Source organism: Mirounga angustirostris, unplaced genomic scaffold, assembly GCF_029215605.1.
Source record: "Mirounga angustirostris isolate CCGP_5_RB_7025 unplaced genomic scaffold, mMirAng1.0.hap1 SCAF_5, whole genome shotgun sequence".
NCBI lineage: Eukaryota > Metazoa > Chordata > Mammalia > Carnivora > Phocidae > Mirounga > Mirounga angustirostris.
In genome coordinates this window covers 51,473,728-51,500,146 of record NW_026991713.1, presented here as the reverse complement: position 1 = coordinate 51,500,146, position 26,419 = coordinate 51,473,728, and the positions used below count along the sequence as shown (strand labels likewise).

Genomic DNA, 26,419 nt, shown 5'->3' with positions numbered 1-26,419 from the left:
TACTCTAACCTACCAACTACCTAATGAAGCCTTTACGGAACATTCTAAGCACACCCAACCGGCGGCTAGGACCCACGCGAGACTCAGCGGCGTGGGAGGGACTCGCGCCGGACGCCCCATCCCGGCATGCACCACAGGCCTCGGCGAGCGTCCGGAAGCGCCCCCCTGCCCGTTGCATGTCGGGAGTTGTAGGCTCCCGGCCCGGGCCCGCGGGCTGCCGTCCGCACTCTCCATGAGGCTGCTGGTGCTGGCCCGCGCGGCGCCGACGCGGGGAGCGCGCTTCGCGCTGACTCAGCGGCGACGGAGGCGGCGGCGTTAGCCGGCCCCTCGCGCTCTTTCCCTTCCTGGGGCGCCGACCCCGCCCGCCTGCTTGCCAGCTTGCCGGCCGGGCGCCACGCAAGAGAAGGCGCCAGGGGACGCGGAGCGGCGCGCGGCCCCGGCCAGCTCGGTCTCCGGCGTTAGCGCTGCGGCCGTGGCGGAGGACGACGGCGACAAGGACGAGGGCCGCTCTCTCCGCTCCCTGCGTGCGGCGCCGCTCCGCTCCGCTGACCAGCCCTCGGGAGTGCAGGCGGGGAGGCGGGATGGACTGATAGGGAAGGTGACTCGGAGCTCGGGGGCGGCGGGACTCGGATCCCGTGGGTCCGTGCGAGGCTGCGGGGAAGTTAGCGGGGAGGACTGGCCCGGGAAGCCCCCCGCTGGGGAGGGGTGCGGGCCGGGGGCCCTCCATGGCGGTGGCGCCCCGATGCTGGGCGGACTGGGTGGGGGTGGGTACGAGCTGCGGCCGTCGCCGCGGAGCGCGTCCCGAGTGCGTGGCCGCCCGTTGCTGGGTGTTTCATCACCCGAATTGCCACGAGGCTTCCTTTAGGGGAGGGACGGAGAGGGGGTGAGGAAGGGGCAAGGGCGGCCAAGGAGGGTTGGCATCGTCTGTGGCCCCTAATGTAGTGGAAGTGACCAGGCTCATTTGTAATAGCAGCGTGTCCCACTAGTTTCAACTGCGGAGACCTCAGACTTGCTTTGCTCCCCGCCCCAGGACAAAAAGGAGAAAAGTGTTATTTCTGTGTAGTAATTGCCAGCACAGACACGCCATTTCTTCTCTTCCCTTCTTCACAGTTCTGCAGGAGTAGACCAGCGTGATGTTTCCCAGTAACCAGAAGAAACGAGTACTTTTTGAAAGTACTAATTAGTTGTTACTGGGGGAAGTTACGTTTTATTAAAGCGACTTGTCAGCGTGGTGTTAAAAGACTGGAAAGATTCAGTCTTGGTCTTTGAACAGTCTTTAGTAGGTGTGGAGGAATTTCCCCAGATTGTTTGATTTATTTAATGGCTACCAAAGAAAAGTTCGGGCTTAATATTTTAAGTATGTTGCTTGCCTTTTCCCGAAACATTTACTAGATGCATAATTGAAGTGTTTATCGCATTGTAACAAATGTTTAAGCCTGCACGTCTGTGCCACGTTAGAACATTGTGTTCATGCACAACCTTTAACTGAGGAACTGTTACCTTTTCTGCACAGGTGGTAACTTTTCAGTTGTTTGCACACATGTAGCTAATTCACCGTTTCATAGTTGTGTTCCACTGCATATTGATTATTATACAGGTTCCTTCTCTGTGGGGGTTCTTTCTGTACTGACAACTGTAGCAAGTTTATGTTTCCTTAGGTTATTTATTGGCCAGGTTTTTAAAGACCAGTGCTGTTTTTGCTTGATAGAATTAAAGTGACTTGACCAAGCTTAAGCAATTTCCCCTAAATTCAAAGAATCTCTTTAGGACTTTTTTTTTTAATTTTTTTTTTTAAGATTTATTTATTTGACAGAGAGAGCACAAGCAGGGGGAGTGGGAGAGGGAGAAGCAGGCTCCCTGCTGAGAAGGGAGCACGGATAGATAGATCCCAGGACCTTGGCTTGGGATCATGACCTGAGCCTAAGGCAGCCGGTTAACCGACTGAGCCACCCAGGCGCCCCTATAGGACTTTTTAAAAAGATTTTATTTATTTATTTGACAGAGAGAGCACAAGCAGGGGGAGCAGCAGGCAGAGGGAGAAGCAGGCTCCTTGCTGAGCAGGGAACCTGATGCAGGGCTCCATCCCAGGACCATCTATAGGATCATGACCTGAGCTGAGGGCAGCCGCTTAACCGATTGAGCCACCCAGGCGCCCCCTCATAGGACTTATTAATCTGGGATTCACAGAAACTCAAAATTTCTTTTTTGTGTTTGCATTTTTCCAGGGAATCATTAAATTTTCTTGTCATTTTTGGCAGGGATAGGGGAGGAAAACCACTGCCTTTTTTTGTGTTTTCATCTGTTCAAATGTCCGTTTATTAGTATGAGATGATAAATCAAGACTGCTGCAAGTAGTTCCCATTTCCCATGTGACTAGCTCTGAATTATAAATAATCTGTTGAGGGCCCACTTTGTGCCAGGCATCCTTTACATACCTTATCTCACTGAAGTCTTTGCAACTTTATGAGGTAGACCCTCTCTTTCCCACTTCATAGAGAGGGCTCTCTCTCACATTTCCTAGTTGTCCATATGGCCCCAGTTTGAAAATGACTAGATTGGAATACAAACCCAGGTATTTCCAAACCCAAAGCCTATGTTCTGCTATGTTCTAGAGACATAATGAGGAATATTTAAGATGGTCCTTTCCGTTTAAGATTATAATGAGAGAACACTGGTAAGCAGGCAGTGACATGTTAGCACTTACAGAATTGGACAATAGGGGTCAAAGAAGTGTTCTTGAAAGAGGTGACCTCTAGGCTGAATTTTGAAGGACAGGCAAGGGTTAACCAAGTAACAAGAAAAGAGCAGTAAATGCAAAGATGAAAGGCAGAATACCGCTGGCCTTGCAGGGTTGGGGTGCAGAATAGTGAGGAGTAATTCAAGAGTTTGCATCTTAACCCTGAGGGCAGTGGATCCTGCCTTGCTGTAGTCTGAACGTTTGATAGTAATCATAAGAGAAAGGGCTGAGCTTTTCTGAAGGGCTCTCAGCACATAACCTGACTTAACTTGTTTCAGGCAGGCCCAGGGGAAGACAGAAAAGCATATTGTAGTTGGGGTCCTCTAACCTGGGTCAGATACTGGCCTCACTGTTTCAAAAAGGCTGTGCGCCCCCACCCCCTGCCTTTACTTTCTTGGCTTCTTTAGGCTCTGATCTTCTCTTGGGTTTATGATAATTAACCCCCCCCCCCAAAAAGCCCTGTAGCCTTTTTTTTTTTTTTTAAGATTTTATTTATTTATTTGAGACAGAATGAGAGAGAGAGCGCGCACATGAGAGGGGGGAGGGTCAGAGGGAGAAGCAGACTCCCCGCCGAGCAGGGAGCCCGATGCGGGACTCGATCCCGGGACTCGATCCCGGGACTCGATCCAGGGACTCGATCCAGGGACTCCAGGATCATGACCTGAGCCGAAGGCAGTCGCTTAACCGACTGAGCCACTCAGGCGCCCCCCTCCCTGTAGCCTTTTGATGGGAATAGTAGGCATGGTCTCCCTACCTCATAGGTATTGAGAGAATAAATGTGATTTTCACATCATTTAGAATTTGTTCCTTGTTCCCTCGGTTATACATTCTATCAAAAACCAGGTTGCCTTTTGGGGCTTAATCATGTTCTTATTTGAGAATGTTAGACCCTGTACTGTGAAAAAGTACATTGCTTTCCAAAGACTAAAAAAAATGTTCTTAAATAAGAGTAGTCAGTATTAAGGTCTGGTTTATCAATTTTTATAGCTACTATTAAAAAATGTTTTTGAAATACATTTCTAAAATTGTCCAGAGAGTCTATTGTTTAAAAGTTAAATGACTGGTTTTTCATTCTTCTACTCCTTCCTCTTTCATCTGACTTACCTTGAAGTACTTGATAGACACTCCAGTAAGGATATTGAATTCCAAGGTTACTATTTAATCAGCCATTCTAAGTTGTTTTTTTCCTAAAGATCTGTGATATTGGTAAATGGAAGTAGGCAAATTAGTATAATAAGATAATCTAGATTTGTCATATTTTAATATAGTTGCAGAGTTGCATTTTTAAGTACTGGGGATGATTACACTGCATAAATGAGATGCTTCTATTTAAAGTAGAAAAGAATTACTTTGTATACTTGATTATCTTGAAGAATAAGAAAATTTGAGAACATTAATTGCATATGTTAGATTTTTAGAAATTACACATTTGTGGGGTATTTAGTAGGCCTATTCTTCTGAGACTTAGGTTCCTTTAGTTGTAATTTGGGGTAGTTTCAAAAGTTCTTTCAACATTTACACTTATTTGCATAATGTCATCCACTTGTTACGATATTCTGGATAAGCATCGGTTTTGTATCAAGTATTATTTTCTTTGATGTTTTTTTGTGTGTGTGCAGATGTTTGTGGATTCTTCTGTGGGATCAGAGGGCACGCCTATTGTAATCAGAAAACTCCAAGAATAGCAGCAGGGATGGATGAACAGGCTCTTTTAGGGCTAAATCCCAATGCTGATTCAGACTTCAGACAAAGGGTAAGTTAACTTAATCATTTTTTAAAGATTGTTACCACAGATTTGCATTAGAGGACTTGAATTTAAAAACAAAATACATTTGATGGTAAAGGTTTCATTTGAGTAGAAATGAAGAGAGACAAATTTGAGGTACTTGAATATATTCTGAATACAGAAACGGTGAGCATTGTGATTGATGTTCTTTTTAGTTGGCTCAGCAAAGGTATTAAAATCTCATGTGATTCAAGGCAGCTCTTTATGTCACATCAGTCATTATTTCTAATTATTTAAAAGTTGCAGTGCAAAGGATTGCTCAAGGAACTTTCCATAGTGGCAGACATGCATATTTTATCTTTATATTTCCTGGCTTGGTCTGGACAAGTTGTTTAACCTTCATGTTAGTGATATTTAGCATCCTTGTTACTTAGTCCAGGCAGACATGTAAGTTAGAGGTTATGATATGCCATGTCTTAGATTACATAAAATGATTAGATAACAAGGAATCCATTATGAGGTGCGGGGATATTTGAGCAAATATAAACAATTAAACACAATGTAGGCTATACCTGTAATCATGGCTATAGCTGAACGATAAAAAGAATTTAAAGAATAAGCCTATAATTAAGTTTTTTTAAAGATGTGGGTGTTTTGAAATATAGGGTAAGTGGAAGGAGAACCATCTTCTCTTTCTACTTCTCATAGCAAAGGATATTTTTTATAAATGAGCTAAATGAGGGTAACAGTCTCACTAAATATTATTGCAGTTTTGTTGTCCTTTTAAGGAGAATTTTTTTTTTTTAAGATTTTATTTATTTTTTGCGAGAGAGAGATTGCGTGGGAGTGAGTGCATATGAGCCGGGGGTGGGGAAGCAGACTCCCCGCTGAGCAGGGAGCCTGATGCGGGACTCGATCCCAGAACCCTGGGATCATGACCTGAGCGAAGGCAGATGCTTAACCTAACCGACTGAGCCACCCAGGTGCCCAAATTTTACTTAAAAAATTTTTTTAAGTAAAAAAAAAAAATCTCAAGTAGTTTCTCACATGGTTCCATGCCTCTGCTGTTACATAAGTAACCAACCATCCGCATAAAGTAACCAACCATCCGCATAAAGGTAAATAACAAGAATTGCGATTTAAATAATCTGGCTAGTTACAAGATACCTAACAAACTAGTTAGGACATCAAAAGACATTTAAAATCCATGTTTTCTGTGTGTAGACAAATTTCTTTATGTAGGAGTTTAAGCTACCTACCTTCAAAGCCTAAGTCACATAGTTGAAGTATCATAGATTTTTACCTTGGTATTGCATGGCTATAACCTTTTACTATTTGTTTAATTATTAAATAGCCTTTTCTGTTGTTTCTTTAATGATCCTTTATGGAAATCATTTGTTTTTTATTAAATACCACTATCCAACAGATTTTTTAAATGTGCAATGATCTTCTTTTTCAGAAAAGTAAATCCAATGCATTGTTAGTGGTCTTAATATAAAATTATGCTTTTTATCAATAAAAACGAGTTCTATCAGTTACAGGTTTATGTCAAGCATCCAAATTCAGGCTTAGTTTGATATCCCATTAAGCCAACCTGAGTAACAGAATTAATTAGGATAAAAAGGAATCTTAAGGAAAGTGAATTCTGATAATTCTGATGTTGGAAATCAAGAGTAGTGGAACACTAAATCATTTTGATCATAACTGTCTGCCAACTCCAATTCTCAGTTGTCTGGCTATAGTTCATTTTTTTTACAGGGACAGTAGCTAAAGTGACTCTGTTGCCACTTAGAGGCAACAGAGCGTTAAGAGAAAAGGTATGAAATAGAGGAAAAGGTGATAAAAGCTTGGACTTGTTCATAATTGCCACAAAATTTCACTTAAAAATGCTAGTAAATGGGGCATCTGGGTAGCTCAGTCGGTTGAACTTCCGACTCTTGGTTTCGGCTCAGGTCATGATTACAGGGTTGAGGGATCGAGCCCCGCATTGGGGCTGCATGCTCAGCTGAGAGTTTGCTTGAGATTATCTCTATTCTCTCCCTCTGCTCCTCCACCCATGCTCTCTCTCTCTCAAATAAATCCTTTAAAAAAATGAAAATGCTAAAAGTGCATGCATTCAGAATGCAAAGACTTTAAAACCTGAAAACTCTCAGGTTATTTTCACTTTTTTAATGGAATCAATGTCTTTGGCTTAAAACTTGCTATTATTTAAAGAAAACGGTATGTCAGTGATAATTCTAGCAGCTGAATCCCCCCCTTCTTTTTTTGGTAAGTGAAATATTAGGTGGTAATGCAGCATACATGATTGACTTCCACCTTGCCCTAAATGGGACAATAAATGTTCCTAAAAGAAACCCTAGGTTTCATGGAATATTGTTAGACAACAACTGGGTTGTCGCCTGTGTTCTTCTGTTCTTAATTTCCAAAGATAACCATTATTTATATTTAACATAGTATTTGGTGATCTTCATCTACTTACCTTCATTTACTTGGTTCTTTATCAGTGGGAGCAGCCAGTGAGACCACATATGAAAACCCATTCCCTCATTCATACAACTGTAATAGAGCTTTTTTGCTTTAAAGGAAAAAATTTTACATCTTGACTTTGTGTGTATAGGCAGACATATATAAGTATATTTTATATATATATAGTATATGTACACACAACTAAAACAATTTACACAAAATAATAGTTATTTTTATTATGTGCAGTGCACTCTGATATTCTGTCATTTTTTGATTGCTGATCAAGACCTATAAAATTGATTTCAGGGGTGCCTGGGTGGCTCAGTCAGTTAAACATCTGCCCTTGGCTCAGGTTGTGATCCTGGAGTCCCGGAATCGAGTCCCGTGTCGGGCTTCCTGCTGGGGCAGGGAGTCGACTTCTACCTCTGACCCTCCCCCTTCTTGTGCTTTGTCTCTCTCACTCTCACATAAATAAATAAAATTTAAAATATATATATATATTAAAAAATATTAAAATTGATTTCATCACCAGTGGGGCACAAACCACAGTTTAAAAAAATATTTACTAATTAAAATTAGGTTACTCTAGGGCGCTTGGGTGGCTCAGTCGGTTAAGTGTCTAACTCTCAATTTCAGCTCAGGTCATGATCTCAGGGTTGTGAGATGGAGCCCTCCATTGGGCTCTGTGCTGGGAGTGGAGCCTGCTTGGGATTCCTTCTTCTGCCCTCTGCCCTTTCCCATCCCCCCTTAAAAAAATTAGGTTCCTCTAATGCTTAATGTTCTTTCTACTTCATTTCAAAGTTTGATCAGTACATCAATTGCTTTAAAATTATCTAGCACTGTTTTTGTGTAATTTTCTTGACTGAGATACTTCTTACAGGTTATTAGGATTACTATTTGTCCATTGTCATACGTGACATCTGCATCTGTCATTGAAGCCAGTTGCAACATGCTAATGGAAAAGAGTGGCAGAAGTCATTCCCATTTTCCCAACAATCTGGTAAAGAGCACATGGACTTGGTGCTGCATCCATTCTAGAGTATACTTACTCTTTTTTTTTTTTTTTAAGATTTTATTTATTTATTTGATAGCACAGCAGGGGGAGTGGCAGGCAGAGGGAGAGGGAGAAGCAGGCCCCCCGTGGAGCAGGGAGCCTAATTCGGGGCTCGATCCCAGGACCCCGGGATCATGACCTGAGCTGAAGGCAGATGCTTAACCAACTGAGCCACCCAGGCGCCCCTAGAGTATACTTACTTTTATAACAATGCCCTGAATTCATGAAATGAGAAACATTTCCTAAAGGTTTTCAATTATTCATACTTTTCCAAAATTCATATTCATGCAGTTGGACTCTAATTTTGGTTTGGGTTTGTTTTTTTTTTTAAAGATTTTATTTTTAGTTTTATTATTTTTATTTTTAATTAATTATTATTATTTTTTTTTTAATTTTATCTATTTATTTGACAGACACAGCAAGAGAGGGAAAACAAGCAGGGGGAGCGGGAGAGGGAGAAGCAGGCTTCCTGCAGAGCAGGGAGCCTGACGGGGCTTGATCCCAGGACCCCGGGACCATGACCCGAGCTGAAGGCAGACACCTAACAACTGAGCCACCCAGGGGCCCCGATTAATTAATTTTTTAACTAAGTAGGCTCCACGTCCAGTAGAGAGCCCAACATGGGACTTGAACTCACAACCCTGAGATCAAGACTTAAGCTGAAATCAAGAGTTGGACGCTTAACTGACTGAGCCATCCAGGCACCCCTGTTTTTTGTTTTTTAAGATTTTTAAAATTTTTAAGTAATCCTGTACACCCTCTTGATCTCGAACCTGAGATCAAGAGTCGCACCCTCCACCAACTGAGCTAGCTAGGTGCCCCATGGACTCTAATTTTATAATCACCTCTTTAATAGTATTTTGTTATTAAATAGGAAAAATGCCCTTTATATACTATTTTATAATTGCATATGCCTCCGTAGCATAGTACTTGAAAAGTACTTGTGTATTTTTTCTCATAATACTCATAATTACCCATTGAGGTCTGCAGGACATTTTTGTGTTGTCTCCTTTGCTGTAAGGAAACAGATTTGAGTAACTGATGGAATTTGTTTTTTACTTAACCTTTTTTCTAGAAACGATAAGTTGCACTTACTCAGAAGCCAGAATTCAGTGTTTTAGCTATTTTTCTTCAGGTTGACTGATTTGTTATTGGTTTGCTACTCCTAGAATATTTTAATATCAGTTGGGCACTGAGATTGACTATTCTAAATGCATTTACGGCTTTGCAATCTTACAGGCCCTGGCATATTTTGAGCAGTTAAAGATTTCCCCAGATGCCTGGCAAGTGTGTGCAGAAGCTCTAGCCCAGAGGACGTACAGGTAATTATAAAACAAAATTTGCATGACTTAGAGGAATTTAAATTTCTGTGGCACCTGTATTTGGAAAATGTTTTCATAAAAACATTTATGACTTGTGTTTTGGAAAAACATTCAGTGTAGAAATGAGAAAAAGAGTAAACTAGTAATTTGGCCATTCCAGGATTAACTTTTCAGTAAAACTAGACTTTACCTTAGGCTGTGTACCTGACAGCAGATCCCAGCGGGAATACAGTAGAATAAAAACTTCTGATGGAAAGTGATAGTTGGTTTGCTAAAAAGTTGGCAAAGTCAGTAATCATGAATTGTATATATTTTATGTTTTTATTTTAATTTAAAGTATATAAACATTCAGTTGCCAGTTTTTTTTATATTGGACCAAGGTCTTTCCTTTATGTATATTCCACTAGCATTCACTTCATCATTCTTAAATTGATCACACCCATGATCCATCCTCTACAATTTCCACTTTGGGTCTCTGTGGATTGAGGAACAATTAGTGCAAATTCCTAGACTTTTATAGTTATTTTCTTCCACCTCTCCAAGTCTTCTGGTTATCTAGCCCACATCAAATATGCACAAGGTTTTTCCCTTTTTAAAAAATTTATTTTATTTATTTTTTAAAAATTTTATTTATTTATTTGACACAGAGAGAGATAGCGAGAGCAGGAACACAAGCAAGGGGAGTGGGAGAGGGAGAAGCAGCCTTCCCCGCTGAGCAGGGAGTCCGATACGGGACTCGATCCCAGGACCCTGGGACCATGACCTGAGCCGAAGGCAGACGCTTAACGACTGAGCCACCCAGGCGCCCCTAAAATTTTTTTTTATTTTAATTCCACTTAGTTAACATCCAGTGTTACATTAGTTCCAGGTGTATAATACAGTGATTCAACCATCATCCTGTGCTCATCACAACAAGTGCACTCCTAATCCCCATCATGTACTTAACCCATCCTCCCACCCACTTCCCCTCTGGTAACCATCAGTTTGTACTCTGTGGTTAAGAGTCTGTTTCTTGATTTGTCTCCCACTCTCATTTTTTTCCCTTTGCTCATTTGTTTTGTTTCTTAAATTCCACATACGAGTGAAATCATAGGGCTTTTTCTGACTGACTTACTTCACTTAGCATTATACACTCTAGCTCCATCCATGTCATTGCAGATGTCAGGATTTCACTTTTTATGGCTGAATAATATTCCATTGTATATATATACCACATCTTTAGCCATTTATCAGTTGATGGACACTTGGGCTGCTTCTGTATCTTGGCTATTATAAATAATGCTGCTATAAACATAGGGGTGCATGTATCCCTTTGAATTAGTGTTCTGAGGTTTTTCTTTTTTGTAATATGACTTTCTATGAAGTCTTTCTAAAGCATTCAACTTAATTTTTACAAAAATAGGCACTCTCACATTCATTTCGTTAGTTTATTATTTTTAAAGGTTTTATTTATTTGACAGAGAGAGCACAGGTAGGGGGAGCAGTAGGGAGAAGGAGAAGCAGGCACCCCGCTGAGCAGGGAGTCTGATGTGGGGCTCAATCCCAGGACCCTGGTATCGTGACCCGAGCCGAAGGCAGCTGTTTAATGGACTGAGCCACCCAGGCGCCCCTCATTTCATTAGTTTATATAGTAGTTAATGAAGTTATTTAAAAAAGACCTACAACTGACATAGTAAGGCTTAGGGGAAACACAGCTGACTAATAACTCGCTGGTGGGAATAGACGCTCATGGGTATTAGTGATGGCTTCTAGCTGGCATCCTCAGCGTGCTATGGCTATCATGCTTGCCACCTTTTACAGTCAGAATCAAGTGCTCCACCTTAGTGAGAGTTAATTTTGAGAACATATATGCCTGGGAGTATATAAGATCTGGCTTTTTTTTAGGTCTGGCTTTTATTTATTTATTTATTTATTTATTTTTAAGATTTTATTTATTTATTTGACAGATAGCGAGAGCAGGAACACAAGCAGGGGGAGTGGGAGAGGGAGAAGCAGGCTTCCCGCTGAGCAGGGAGCCTGATGTGGGACTCGATCCCAGGACCCTGGGACCATGACCTGAGCCGAAGGCAGATGCTTAACGACTGAGCCACCCAGGCGCCCTAGATCTGGCTTTTAATTAAAGGATTCCTGCAGTTTATTTTTGAGTGGAAAATATAAGTCTTGTATAGTTCATTAAGGCTTCAATGTCATCTATGTTAAGAATAGGAACCCTAGGGGCACCTGGGTAGCTCAGTCGTTAAGCGCCTGCCTTTGGCTCAGGTCAGGATCCTGGGGTCCTGGGATCGAGCCCCGCATCGGGCTCCCTGCTCGGCGGGAAGCCTGCTTCTCCCTCTCCCACTCCCCCTGCTTGTGTTCCCTCTCTCACTGTGTCTCTCTCTCTGTCAAATATATAAAATCTTAAAAAAAAAAAAAAGAAAAAAAAGAATAGGAACCCTAAGTTCTTGGAAGAGGTGCTAATTAAACCTAACTTAAAACTTTTAAAGATTAAATTTCATCTTCTTGTGTGTGAAATTATTTTATTTAGTTAATTCATGTATTCTAAGTTTAGATATTGTCTCATCTTATATTGACCAGTTAGCTTTATATATCAAAAATTTCTTCTATGACTAAGCCTTGCCCAAGCCAACTGTCTTGGATGAAATGATTGTTGTTTACTAAAGAGATTTTGTCAGAGATGTCAGAGATTGTAGCTGGCTCACTGCAACTCTGCATCACCCCTATAGAGACCTTGAGAGTAGATAATTGTTAGATCTGATTTTTGCTCCCTTCTTATAAGGGCAGTATATTTGTAACTTGGTTTTCTATATAAATTTTGAGGCTGAACTACCAGTCTGAGTGACCCTGCTCATTTGGATTTGGCTGCAATGGAACTGTGTAGGATTGGATTTTAGGTATGATTTCATTTACCATCACTGATTTGACTCAGTCTCTGGCTGTGTGACCATTTGTCATTTTACACCTAGCCTTTCTGTTGTAAAGTGTAGGAGTGGTTTCAGTAATCCTAACATCTAGAATTTAGGGAAATTCCTTCTGTTTGCAAAGCAGTATACTTAAGGTGCATCTCAATTTTTTTTCATTTTTTTGCTTGTCAGATTTAATGGACCTATTGAGTGTGGAGTAATATTTAAGTTCTAAACAGTATAATAAATGAGATCGATAAGTAGAAAGTAAACCAGAGGTCTTGTTTGAGAAACTTCAACTGTGATTCACCTAGTACTTTACTTTTGATTTGTTTTCTCTAAATTATATTCTGCTTATCTGATTTTCTTTTCTTTTTCAGTGATGATCACATAAAGTTTTTCTGCTTTCAAGTACTAGAACATCAAGTTAAATACAAGTAAGGCTTTTCTCACTGTTTTGACTCTGAAATTTATGGGGAGAGGTCATTTTTAAATTAGTTTTTCTCTCTTTGGGAAAATCCTAATACAAGCTGTAAATTGAGAGTGTATGAGACACATCCAGTTTATAGATGTGTTTTTGATTTATCCCAAAGTGTTGTAAAAATACTGAGTTAATTGGTTACATAAAAAAATCCAGACATTTCACAGAAAAAATTCATTTCTACCTTCTCTGGAAAAATCTGAAGATCTAGCAACACCAGACCTGTTTCTACATGCCAACTCTGTTAGAGGTTAGTGGCAGCATGGCCACTTGGATTTAGAACCTCTGCCTTAAATAAGCAGAAACGGTGAATCACTGCTCAGAGGACCCTTCGTTTGCCTCTTGATTTATTCTGTAAGCCACAGACCTCAAAATGTAGACACATTTCCATTTGAGAAATTCCACAGCTGTCATTTTGTTTTAACATGAACTGGACCACAAATCAAACTAATATCAGTGACACTACCTGCCAGGCCCACCCCTACCTTTTCTTTAAAGCCATGATGAGAAGCATTATTGATTTATTTTAGGAAATTTTAAGTAATTGAGTGATACACAAATTTTCCCTTTCAAAAATATGAGGCTGTTACTTTTTAAACCACAGACACCAAATGTAGCCGTTATTATTTTTCTTCTCTATTTTGAACAGATACTCAGAACTAACTACTGTTCAACAACAACTAATTAGGGAGACGCTCATATCTTGGCTTCAAGCTCAGGTAAAATAGTAATTTCACTCAGTACCTTAAATTACTAGATAATTAAATTTTTAGTTTTGCAAGAGTTTAGAACTTTACCTCAAAAATGTTGATCACTTATCCTCCCTTTGATCCCGTAGCTTTTTTAGAAAGTGCTGATTTCAGAAATCTTGGGTATATGAAAACTTACCAATAATTTTTTTTTAAAGATTTTTTTTTTTTTTAATTTATTTGACATAGAGACAGAGAGAGAGGGAACACAAGCAGGGGGAGTAGGAGAGGGAGAAGCAGGCTTCCAGCTGAGCAGAGAGCCCGATGCGGGGCTCGATCCCAGGATGCTGGGATCATGACCTGAACTGAAGGCAGACGCTTAACCGTCTGAGCCACCAAGGCGCCCTACCAGTAATTTAAAATTATATCAATAACTGAAACTTTCATGCTTTCCATGACACATTGTTGAAACCTTGGTTTTAAGGTGGGGTTTTTGGTGGTGGTGGTGGTGGTGTTTGTTTGTTTGTTTTTAACTACTTGACAAAAACAGATTTTTGTTCACTCCTAAAGGTGAACCCTCCTGGACAGCCTCTTCACAAAGAGCCCTTTACAAGAGAGCTATTAGAGTTCTTTATTCACATTTTGTTATTTTTTGTTAATTTTAATCTTAACATATAAAGTGGTTATGTAGATAGAATTTTTATTTTCCTTAAAGGGCAAACAAGAAAAACAGTTTAACTAGTAGAACCAATTTGACTAGTAGAACCAAAAACTAGTAGAACTGCACGTGAAACTTTTCTTTAAAAGTGTAAGAATAAGAAATAAACATAGCACATTTGTTTGTTTTCCATCTGGGTAATCAGTTAAATACTTTGGTAATTTTCCCGCATATTTGTTGCACAGCTAATCTAGACCATGTTGAGGCTTGGTGAGTTTTTGCTTATTGATGGTAAATAGGAAAACAATGTGTTTGAGACTTTCCAACTTACATTTAATTTCATGGACAATTTCTCTTTGTCAGATGCTGAATCCCCAACCAGAGAAGACCTTTATACGAAATAAAGCAGCCCAAGTCTTCGCCTTGCTTTTTGTTACAGAATATCTCACTAGGTGGCCCAAGTTTTTTTTTGACATTCTCTCAGTAGTGGACCTAAATCCAAGGGGAGTAGATCTGTACCTCCGAATCCTCATGGCCATTGATTCAGAGTTGGTGGATCGTGATGTGGTGCATACATCAGAGGCAAGTAACTTCCCATTAATTGTTAGTTTTTAATGTAGATTTTGTAGGAGATGATGGGCACATAATAAAAAGAGTAGGAAGTCTTTCTTTGGAGACAGATTTTCTGTTCTTTCTGGCTTTTTTTTAAGTTTATTTTTTTTAGTAATTTCTATACCCAGCATGAGGCTCTTACAACCCCAAGATCAAGAGTCGCATGATCTTCCAACTGAGCCAGCCAGGCACCCTCAAATTTTCTTAATAATTCTAAGTTCAGGGGCACCTGGGAGGCTCAGTCGATTAAGCATCTGCCTTCGGCTCAGGTCATGATCCCAGGGTCCTGGGATTGAGCCCTGCGTCTGGCTTTCTGCTCAGCGGGGAGGCTGCTGCTTCCTCTGCCTGCGGCTCTGCCTTGCTTGTGCATACTCTCTCTCTGTCAAGTAAAATCTTAAAAAAAGAAAGAATTCTAAATTCACCTAACTTACCCTTTTTTTTTTTTTAAGCAGACTCCACACCCATTGTGAGGCTTGAACTCATGACCCTGAGATCAAGAGTCACATGTTCTACCAACTGAGCCAGCCACACGCCTCTAAATTCACCCAACATTTTGAATTTTGTTCTACAAAGGAGCTTGAACTGGGCTTCTTTTTCCCCAAGTGTATGTTGAAATTAGAGTGTTACTTTAGATTTTTTTAACTATGAAAGCACTTTCTCCAATAAAATACACAAAGTGGTTCTGTTTTATGAATTTCTGGAGAAATGTGGTCTGTATTTACTACTGCTACATAGTTCCTGAGTGAGCAGGAATCATTGCTTATGAATCTGCTAGTTTCTTCTGTATTCTCGGTCATAAAGCCCGTCACCTTAGTCTTTCTCTATTCATTATCCGATGTAACTTTCTCTGTATTCTTAACACAATAGAAGTTGCTTGATTTGAAAAAGAAAAAAAGAAAAGATAAAAAAAAAATTGCTTGATTCAAATGTGTATAATAATTTTAAGGTCATTATATGTCAGACATACTTATGACTTTAAAGGTTATTATCATGCATTTAAATTATTACCATTCCTGGGGTGCCTGCCTGGCTTGTTGGTTAAGCGTTGAACTCTTGATTTCAGCTCAGGTCATGATTTCAGGGTCATGAGATCGAGCCCTCTGTTGGGCTCTGCTCTAGGTGTAGAGCCTGCTTAAGAGTCTCTCTCAGGGTGCCTGGGTGGTTCAGTCAGTTAAGCATCTGCCTTTAGCTCAGGTCATGATCCCAGAGTCCTGGGATCAAGCCCTGTGTCAGGCTCCCTGCTCAGGGGGTAGTCTGTTTCTCCCTCCGCTTACATACACTCTCTTTCTCTCTCTCAAATAAATAAAATCTTTTTTTTTTTTTTTAAAGATTTTATTTACTTATTCATGAGAGAGAGAGAGAGAGGCCGAGGGAGAAGCAGGCTCCCAAGGAGCAGGGACCCCAATGCAAGACTCGATCCCAGGACCCTGGGACCATGACCTGAGCCGAAGGCAGACGCTCAACCATCTGAGCCACCCAGGCGCCCAAATCTTTTTTTTTTTTTTTTAATTTTTTTATTTATTTGCGAGAGAGAGAATGAGAGACAGAGAGCATGAGAGGGGAGTGGGTCAGAGGGAGAAGCAGACTCCCTGCTGAGCAGGGAGCCTGATGTGGGACTTGATCCCGGGACTCCAGGATCATGACCTGAGCCGAAGGCAGTCGCTTAACCAACTGAGCCACCAAGGCGCCCTCTTTTTTTTTTTTTTAAGATTTTCTTTCTCTCTTCCTCTCGCTCTCAAAAAAAATAAATAAATAAAAAATTTATTGCCGTTCTTCGGGCACCCAGCTGGCCCAGTCAGTGGAGCATGTGACTCTTGATCTCAGGGTTGTGAGTTTGAGCCCCATGTTGGGTATAGAGATTACTTAAAATCTTTTTTAAAAATCGAAAAAATAAAAAAATAAATTATTGCCATTCTTGCAGAATTTATAGAGATATTGATTCACTGTGTTGTACACCTGAAACTAATGTAACATCTTGTGTCAACTAAAAAAAATTTTCTTTTAATTAAAAACAATTTGCATTCTCTTAAGTAGTTTAAATATCATGTTTGCATAATATTGAGAAGTACCTTTTATCATATGCTTTAGATTTCTAAGTAATGCTTATTTATAGTTTGTGTTTAATAAGAAATTAAATCTGCTCTGAGGAACACAACGGAAAAAGGAAATTAAAAGAATCACAGGATATGATTTTAGAGTTGATAAGTAGGAAATAGTGGCAGGGAATGTGTTAACAAGTCTAGAAGTTTAATTGTGAGGAAATTACTGTGTGCAACTAGTCAGATGTCAAAAATTAGTTTGTGTGATAATCTACTTTGCACATAAGGTGTTTTGTTTTGTTTTTTAGGAGGCCCGTAGGAATACTCTAATAAAAGATACCATGAGGGAGCAGTGCATTCCAAACTTGGTGGAATCATGGTACCAAATTTTACAAAATTACCAGTATACTAATTCAGAAGTGACATGTCAGTGCCTTGAAGTAGTTGGGGCTTATGTCTCTTGGATAGACTTATCCCTTATAGCCAATGATAGGTAAGTATACCTATACTTTAAAGATAGAAACCTACAAAATACAGTATATAAAACTCATGAGTTTGAAAACATTGTAACAATTTTTTTCTCCTATTGCCAGGTTTATAAATATGCTGCTAGGTCATATGTCAATAGAAGTTCTGCGGGAAGAAGCATGTGACTGTTTATTTGAAATTGTAAATAAAGGAATGGATCCTGTTGATAAAATGAAACTAGTAGAGTCTTTGTGTCAAGTGTTACAGTCTGCTGGGTTTTTCAGCATTGACCAGGTCAGTAAATTTATGTATGAAGTAAAACAAAGTAGGACAGGTACTAATTTAAATATGCTTTTTCTTTCTCTTTTCTGTTTTTTTTTTTTTTTTTTTTTTTTTTTTTAGTATGGTAAACTCTCCTTGACTATAAGGAAACACTGTATCCAGAAAGCCATGATGTTATCTGTAGCATTGGCCTGGACAGTAGATTATACCCGTTCTTAAATTGAAGGTCTAGGGTAGTACCTGCGGATGTGCATTTCTAACGAACTTCGAGTTGATGCTCATACTACTGGTCTGTACTTTCAGTGGCAAGGAACTGTACTATATACATGGCAGTGCATTTGGATCAAAACTAGATTTAGTTATAAATGTTACATTTTCACCATACTTTTGAATTGTTACTCATTTGAGCTATTGGAGTTTAGCCCCAACAGAGTGAAGACTCTGAGTGTGGGAAGTAATTTAGAAACAGAATTTGAAGATTTTTATTTTACCTGTGACAGTGATAAAAAAATTACTAAGAAATATTTGTTTTGCTGTTCTGTGAGTAATACAGCTCTAGGATTGTCCTTGCTGACAGAAGAGTAGTAGCGTTTTCTTACGTTGCTAATAATTGTCTCATTTAGTCTGTGGTAAAAGACCTAAAATGACGAAGGTAACATCTCTTTCTATAGGAGAACATCATAAGGGTAATTGATGAAAACAATCTGAAGTTTGAGTTCTGACTCTTAACACTGGTATGACCTTAGGCAGGTAGTTGTAACAGCAGTTCTATCTCTTGCAGCATAGTTAAGGCTCAAATTGTTATAAATTGTTACACATACTGTATTATGACATTAACTGTTGCAGCATATTTACTAACTTGAGCAGTTTAGAAGGAAGGTTTTGAAACCACAGATCTCTTTTTTTAAGCTTTTATAAACTTGGCAATATCTACAGGTCTATAACCATTAAAAAGAGTTGCTTGGAAGAGTACAAGTGGTTAATAATAGTAGAGTTTAAATTCCAGAATTTTTCAGTCAAGATGGTAGAATGGGTAAATGTTAGTTTATAATTGGCACTTGATTCATACTAAAGTTTAGAGTTTTTCTTCTTACTCTTATGTGGGTGGGTTTTTTTGTTTGTTGTTTTTTATGTGGGTGGTTTTAAATTGAGGTCTCTTGATTGCTTAATAGGAAGAAGATGTTGACTTTCTAGCCAGATTTTCTAAGCTGGTAAATGGAATGGGACAGTCATTGATAGTTAGTTGGACTAAATTAATTAAGAATGGGGATATCAAGAATGCTCAAGAGGCACTACAAGCTATTGAAACAAAAGTGGCGCTGATGCTGCAGCTACTAATTCATGAGGATGATGACATCTCTTCTAATATTATTGGATTCTGTTACGATTATCTTCATATTTTGAAACAGGTAAGTCCTTGTTTTAATCTTTTTGCCCAGTAGATAATAGACGAGCCATAGAGAATTGGAAAATACAGGAAAAATGAAAAGAAGAAAATACCCCTAATTCTATTAGCTAACAAAATTTCCCCCACCCCCAACTCAACTTCTTAGCCAGAAAATGGGAATAGCCAGGTTCTAAAATTCACTAGACTTTAACAAGCTTCGAATTAGCTACAGGTTTAGGTTATTTTTTCATTTTGAATCTGTTTTTGTTTTTATTTATTTTTTCTTTCCTTTCCTTTCCTTTTCTTTCCTTTTCCTTTTTTATTAAGTAGGCTCCACACCCAGCGTGGAGCCCAGCGCAGGCCAAGGCTCACGACCCAGAGATCAAGACCTGAGCTGAGATCAAGAGTTGGACACTTACCGACTGAGCCACCCAGGCGCCCCTGTGTTTGTTTTAAATATAGTAGAAATTTTGTTAAACATTGTTCATTATTTTAATTACATATACATCATTTCATATAAAGTTTTTTACAATTAAAAAATTTCTCTTAGTTGCTTCCAATAAGAACTTAAAATGTAGATGGTAGCAGTCTCCATATTATGACTGGTAGCCTTTTAAAAATTAGTAATTTCCCATTATGTCATTAGATGAGAAAACCATTCCTATTTTACTTACATTTGATTAGTTAAATCAAGTCAAGCTTAAAATATTAGCTTCTGTGTTATTGTTATAAATGTAACACACGTCTGCCTACATACCTTAAGAAATTTTAGGTAATGGGAAAGATATGAAGAAAGTTAAAATGACTCCTGGTAATCCCACTGTGTATCTCTTAACAGACCTCTAGCTTTTTTTGCCTTGTTTGAAAACAAGAGAAGGGTGCCTGGATGGCTCAGTTGGTTAAGCATCTATCTTCAGGTCAGGTCATGATCCCAAACTCTGCTTGGTGGGGAGTCTGCTTCTCCCTCTCCTTCTGCCTGCTGCTCATGCTCACTTGCTCTCTCTCTCTCTCTCAGAAAAAAAAAATAAATGTTTAAAAACAAAACAAGGGAAGACCATACTTTACTGTCTTACAAACTTCTTTGGTGAATATATTATAAATATCCTTAAAATTGAAATTCATCTACATGTCAAGTTATTTAGTAGAAATGAAATTGCTAGGTCTTAGGTGCATTTGAAATATAGAAAGGTACTGCCAAACCTTCCTCCACAGAAGTCATGTGCATGTTTTAAAAGATCTTCATTGGGTGCCTGGGTGGCTCAGTCGTTAGGCGTCTGCCTTCAGCTCGGGTCATGATCTCAGGGTCCTGGGATCGAGCCCCGCATCGGGCTCCCTGCTTGGCGGGAAGCCTGCTTCTCCCTCTCCCACTCCCCCTGCTTGTGTTCCCTCTCTCGCTGTGTCTCTGTCAAATAAATAAAATCTTTAAAAATAAAATAAAAGATCTTCATTGATTAGAAAATATTTTGAGGGGCGCCTAGGTGGCTCACATAGTTAAGAGTCTGCCTTGGGCTCACGTCATGATCCTGGGGTCTCGGGATTGAGCCCTCTGTCAGGCTCTCTGCTCAGCGGAGAGTCTGCTTCTCCCTTTCCTCCTCCCACCCCCTACCCCGCTCATGCTCCCTGTCAAATACATAAAATCTTAGAAAATAAAAATATTTTGATAAGCGAGTATAACTTTAGGAAAACTAATAAATTATTACTTACTTTTTAACAGCTTCCAGTGCTCTCAGATCAGCAAAAAGCTAATGTAGAGGTAATTGACTTCTTTTTGCCTATAAACCGATATCAGAATCTGTATCTGCAGTCTGTCTCTTGAAATACAGCTTAATTTCAAAGTATATCAAGTTAGAGGAAACTGACAAAAGATATTTTATTCTTCATTTTAGGCAATCATGTTGGCCGTTATGAAAAAACTGACTTACGATGAAGAATATAACTTTGAAAATGAGGTAAGAATTTTACATTAGGGAGAAATCAGTTTTAATTCATTATTTACTTACCTCAAGTTAACATTTTAAGTTTTGATTATTTTAGAGTCCTTTAAAACAAAGAAGTATTTTAACAATCACTCTTGTTTATCATTGACTTCAGCCTTAGGTGAAATTAATAGAAGCTTCATAAGCCTTCATAATACCTTCAAAAAATACCTTTTTGGTATTTTGTCACTTTTTAAAACACTTTGTAGCAGTGAACTTTGTAAAATATTGACAGTATCATTGGTGATCATATCTCTGTATTTAATAAGAGTGATGAGTTGAGGCCAGGTCAGTGGACCTCAGATCATAAGTGTCTGTGGAAGAGTGGGAATGGGTCACTTAACTCTCTGGACTTGTTCCATTTATAAGTCTTGTCCAGGGTTGCCAGTGAGTCAGTTTACCCTCAAGCACAAGGATCATCAGGTGCTTTCTATCAACTCAAGCATCGCTTATACTGTTTTGCAACGTGCTAAGTGTTCAGTTGCCCACCTGAGGCATTCAAAAACCTTGGACTGTAAAAAGATAATGGTGATGATAACCAATGCATTATGCACTTACAAAGAGCCAGGCTTGTTATATATATCTTCATTCATAAGGTATTACAAGAAACGAGGAGTATGAATAAGGTGGTGAAGTTTTCATAAAGCCCAACGTGAACCCATTCTGGCTCTAGATTCTTGTCCTTAACCTCCTCCCTATACTGTTTCTGGCTCTAGGCTTTTTGAGATGTAGGGCTGTGTTCATAAATGCTTATCTGTGGGCAGTAGAGGAAAGGCTACTAAACATATTAAGTTTTTCTGTGTAAATAAATGTCAATGAAAAAAGCACGTATTAACTTTAGAAATGCAGAAAACTAACCATTTACATGAATTTTAAGGTCTTTTAAATTTTAAAATAAGAATTTAAAAATATATCTTAGGGTGAAGATGAAGCCATGTTTGTAGAATATAGAAAACAACTGAAGTTATTGTTGGACAGGCTTGCTCAAGTTTCACCAGAGTTACTGCTGGCTTCTGTGCGCAGAGTTTTTAGTTCTACACTGCAGTAAGTTTGTTACTGTTTTTGTAACGAATCTGCCTCTTTCCTTTTCTCTGTGTTGATGTTCTACAATAAATGAATCACATAATTTACTAATCTTTGTTACTTATTAAGATCTTATATGTATCTCTGAAGCAGTGCACTTGTCTCCATTTATCTTTTTTTTAATTCCAGTATAGTTAACATACAGTGTTATGTTAGTTTCAGGTGTACATTATAGTGATTCAGCAATTCTATACAATGTTGATTACTCATCATGATAAGTGTGCTCTTAATCCCCCTCATCTATTTCACTCATCCCCCCCCCCCCCCGCTCACCTCCCCTATGGTAACCATCTGTTCTCTATTGTTAAGAGTCTGTTTTTTGGTTTGTCTCTCTCTTTTTCCTCTTGGTTCATTTGTTCTGTTTCTTAAATTCCACATGTGAGTGAAATCATAGGGTATTTGTTTCTCTGACTGGCTTATTTCCCTTAGCATAATACACTATAGCTCCATCCATATCATTGTTATCTCCATTTATCATGATCCTTGTGGGGAAACACTGCTCTTTGGAATGTAAACAATGAAATGGATCACATCAGTTATTTCTACTTTTGTGGTGTAAATTTTGTTGCCTGTTAAAATTAATAATTGCTATGACTTTTTTTTTTAAGATTTTATTTATTTGACAGAGAGAGACACAGTGAGAGAGGGAACACAAGCAGGGGGAGTGGGAGAGGGAGAAGCAGGCTTCCCGCCGAGCAGGGAGCCCAATGCGGGGCTAAATCCCAGGACCCTGGGACCATGACCTGAGCCGAGGGCAGACGCTTAACAACTGAGCCACCCAGGAGCCCCAATAATTGCTATGACTTAATAATTAAAGAGACTTTTGTTGGTGTTATATAAAATGTTTATATTCAGATCTCACATACATATTCTCTTTTGGTAGGAATTGGCAGACTACACGTTTTATGGAAGTTGAAGTAGCAATAAGATTGCTGTATATGTTGGCAGAAGCTCTTCCAGTATCTCATGGTGCTCACTTCTCAGGTGATGTTTCAAAAGCTAGTGCTTTGCAGGATATGATGCGAACTGTAAGTATACTACAGATAATTTATTTTGAACATAATTTTCTGTTTTCACTATAAGCTAGTGGGAGTTCCTTAATTTAGCATCTGTTAATGCTGGGGCATTTTGATGTTACAATGAATAAGGACAGATTTCTTAACTTTTTCCTGCCCAGTTGGTAACATCAGGAGTTAGTTCCTACCAGCATACATCTGTGACATTGGAGTTCTTTGAAACTGTTGTTAGATACGAAAAATTTTTCACAGTTGAACCTCAACACATTCCATGTGTACTAGTAAGTATCCATTTATTCTCCGTTTCTGGTGGGGGGTGGATTTCCATGTATTTCAGCTAATGAGCAGATAGGATTCTGTCTTTATAACTTTTCCCAGAGCCAGAAGCTCTCAGAAACTCTTGAATATACTGAAACCAACCCCTCCTCTATTTTTTTTAAAATGGACAGTTTCTGGCTTAATCAGTCATCTAAAACAAGTCCTCAGGGGCCTGTTGGTGTCCTTAAGGGTTACTTATTTTATATACCTGGCTCCTGCCATTCAGGAGCTAAGAAGTAAAATTTGATGTGAACAAAAATACATTGTGACAATACCAATAAAAATTTTAAGTAAGTGCAGAAATAGTGAGTGACTCTGTTTCTTTAGATGGCTTTCTTAGATCATAGAGGTCTGCGGCATTCTAGTGCAAAAGTACGGAGCAGAACTGCTTACCTGTTTTCCAGATTTGTCAAATCTCTGAAGTAAGTACTAAATGTCAACTGTTCTGTTTACTTTTTGTTTTTAAGATTGTTAAATGAGACCTATAAATTATTTTCTAAAAGCCTGTGGTAGATTTGGGTTTTGTTCTAAGGCTTTTTATTAGGTTTTCTTTTTTGGTATCATGTTATGACTTCTTTTACTGTTCATTAGCCAGGTTCATCACTGCAAAATGATTTGTTTGCATACTTTTATATGTAATACCTGTCATCACTAATGACATTAATTATTTATTTAACAGTTTTATTGCTGTGGATTACTCTATGGCTTCTTTGAAATTCTAAAGAATATATTTCTTGGAAATAAATTTTTTGACCTTTCTGTTTTGTATTGTTTTTACTAGTACCATTTTCTTGGCATGAAAACTACTTGTTCTTAGGTATATAAGGTTGTAATTTTTTAAAATCCTAGCTTGTCTTAATGATTACATCTGACTAGGTTAGAATTGAACCTTTTTTTAGTTCCATCCTTTTTAAAAGGGAATTTGGTATTTTGAGCACAATGGTTTACATAATTGTGATTTTCCTTTTTTGCCTTTATTCAGTAAACAAATGAATCCTTTTATTGAGGATATTCTGAATAGAATACAAGATTTACTAGAGCTTTCTCCACCTGTAAGTATTTATCTTTCCAAATTACAGATTTTCCCCAAGTATCATTGATGCCACACATGCCTTTAGCCTTTAATGCTAATGCCTTGTGGGCAGTTTTCTTTTTTTTTTGTTTTTTGTTTTTTGTTTTTGTTTTAAAGATTTTATTTATTTATTTGAGAGAGAGAATGAGATAGAGAGAGAGCATGAGAGGGGGGAGGGTCAGAGGGAGAAGCAGACTCCCTGCTGAGCAGGGAGCCCGATGCGGGACTCGATCCCGGGACTCCAGGATCATGACCTGAGCTGAAGGCAGTCGCTTAACCAACTGAGCCACCCAGGCGCCCTGTGGGCAGTTTTCTTAATGGTGGATGGTGGTGGCAGGGATGAGGGGTTGTATACAAGGATTAGTTAGTTCTGTTTACCAAAATTCTGTTGCGATTAGCAAACAAAGCATAGTAATAGAATTAATAAAAATGGAGGGGCGCCTGGGTGGCACAGTCAGTTAAGTGTTTTTCTGCTTGGGTCATAATCTCAGGTTTGTGGAATCGAGCCCCCCATCGGGCTCTTCACTCAATGCAGAGTTTGCTTGAGTTTCTCTCTCCCTCTCCCTCTGTCCCCCCCCCCAATAAATAAATAAATCTTAAAAAAAATAAAAAATGGAAAAGAGTTGACTGATAAATTTGGCAGAGTGAGATATGGTCTGCTCTCTGTTAAATGCCGAAGTAGTTTATGGAGAAGGAAAAATCGAATTTCTAAACTATTTCCTGTTCAGTATAAGATCATATTAGCCATTCTAAGTGACTGTTACCATTAGATTGACTTTTGAGGGGTAATTTAAGGCTTTGGGTAAAGGTTAAATGCTGGTTGATATTTTGGTATTCATTTCACAAGAAATACTTAAGTTGAGATACTTTGTAACTATGTTTTAACTTCTACATGTTTTTGTATACTGACATTGACTTATTTTTTTCATTTTGATAGAATTGCTACTAGAGCAGCCACTTGAGAAATGTTAACATAAAAATACTTTTATTCTTTTAAGTAAATATTAGTATTTAGAGTATAGTGGTTACATAATTTCACTGCATGAAAGATTACTAATGAATTATATGGTTAAATTATTTTTGCATATTACAAAAACCTATATATTAAAGTATTTCATCTGATTAATGCCAATTTTCCCTGGCAGTTCGCACTGACCTATAAGACTTAGGCATTCAGAAAGTCCTCATGCACCTGGGTGGCTCAGTCCATTAAGCATCTGACTCTTGATCTCAGCTTAGGTCTTAAATCACAGCGTTGTGAGTTCAAGCCCCGTGTTGGGCTCCACGCTGGCATGGAGCCTACTTAAAAAGGAAAAGTACTATTTAGCCATATTATCCTATCAATATTAGAAGTTTTTCATGTTTTTTATACCATTCATATAAAGAAGGGCTTGTACTATACCCATAATCTCTTTTTAGTATAAAAAAAGGTTTTGTTCAAATTGCTTTTACCAGATGTTGTCTGCTTAATAGGGTTTTGAGTATCCATTTTTTAAGTTCCTTATATAGCTACTTTATCTTTGTGTTCTCAACTGCTACAGGAGAAATTAGTCTTAGTGGTACTTAAATGCTTTAGCTACTTTTATATAGGGACATGCTTCTTTTAATAGATGAGGATTTTTTTTTTTTAAGATTTATTTATTTTAGAGAGAGAGTGTGAGTTGGAGGAGGAAGAGCATCTCAAGCAGACTCCCTGCCAAGCACAGATCCTGATGTGGGGCTCGATCCCACAACCCTGAGATTATGACCAGAGCCTAAATCAAGAGTCAGATCCTCAACTGACTGAGCCACCCAGGTGCCCCTAGATGAGGTTTTCATTATATAAAATCACCACATAATTTATGTTGTAAGTCTAGATTTTTTCTTTACGATTTTATTCATTTGAGACAGAAGAGAGCATGAGCAGGGGGAGTGGCAGGCAGAAGCAGGCTGCCCACTAAGCAAGCAACCTGATGTGGGACTTGATCCCAGGACTCTGGGATCATGACGTGAGCCGAACGCAGACGCTTAACCGACTGAGCCACCCAGGCGCCCCTCAAAGCACCTTTGTACATCTCATTTCTATTCTCGTAACAGTTGTACAAATAAGATTTTTACAAAAGAGAACAAGTTAGGGGCGCCTAGGTGGCTCAG

The 26,419-nt window shown here is 39.0% G+C and overlaps 1 protein-coding gene across 3 annotated transcripts in view; it reads left to right on the top strand.

The window, feature by feature from the left end:
- The window catches only part of XPOT (exportin for tRNA), a 47,908-nt gene that overhangs the window by 2,420 nt on the left and 19,069 nt on the right, over positions 1–26,419 (top strand). Inside the window, exons 1-17 of one of the 3 annotated variants that reach the window (XM_045873048.3) lie at positions 212–598; positions 1,111–1,283; positions 4,357–4,490; positions 9,223–9,305; positions 12,586–12,642; positions 13,336–13,405; positions 14,397–14,615; positions 16,993–17,177; positions 17,278–17,446; positions 18,607–18,843; positions 20,536–20,574; positions 20,708–20,770; positions 21,717–21,841; positions 22,764–22,908; positions 23,058–23,177; positions 23,542–23,636; positions 24,197–24,266. In XM_045873048.3, coding sequence (XP_045729004.1) covers positions 4,431–4,490; positions 9,223–9,305; positions 12,586–12,642; positions 13,336–13,405; positions 14,397–14,615; positions 16,993–17,177; positions 17,278–17,446; positions 18,607–18,843; positions 20,536–20,574; positions 20,708–20,770; positions 21,717–21,841; positions 22,764–22,908; positions 23,058–23,177; positions 23,542–23,636; positions 24,197–24,266 — 1,737 coding nt within the window. In that variant the 5' untranslated portion in view covers positions 212–598; positions 1,111–1,283; positions 4,357–4,430. Of the gene's footprint in view, positions 1–211; positions 599–1,110; positions 1,284–4,356; positions 4,491–9,222; positions 9,306–12,585; positions 12,643–13,335; positions 13,406–14,396; positions 14,616–16,992; positions 17,178–17,277; positions 17,447–18,606; positions 18,844–20,535; positions 20,575–20,707; positions 20,771–21,716; positions 21,842–22,763; positions 22,909–23,057; positions 23,178–23,541; positions 23,637–24,196; positions 24,267–26,419 lie in introns of those variants that run through there. The other 2 variants (XM_045873047.3, XM_064590961.1) reach the window with 2 other exon arrangements.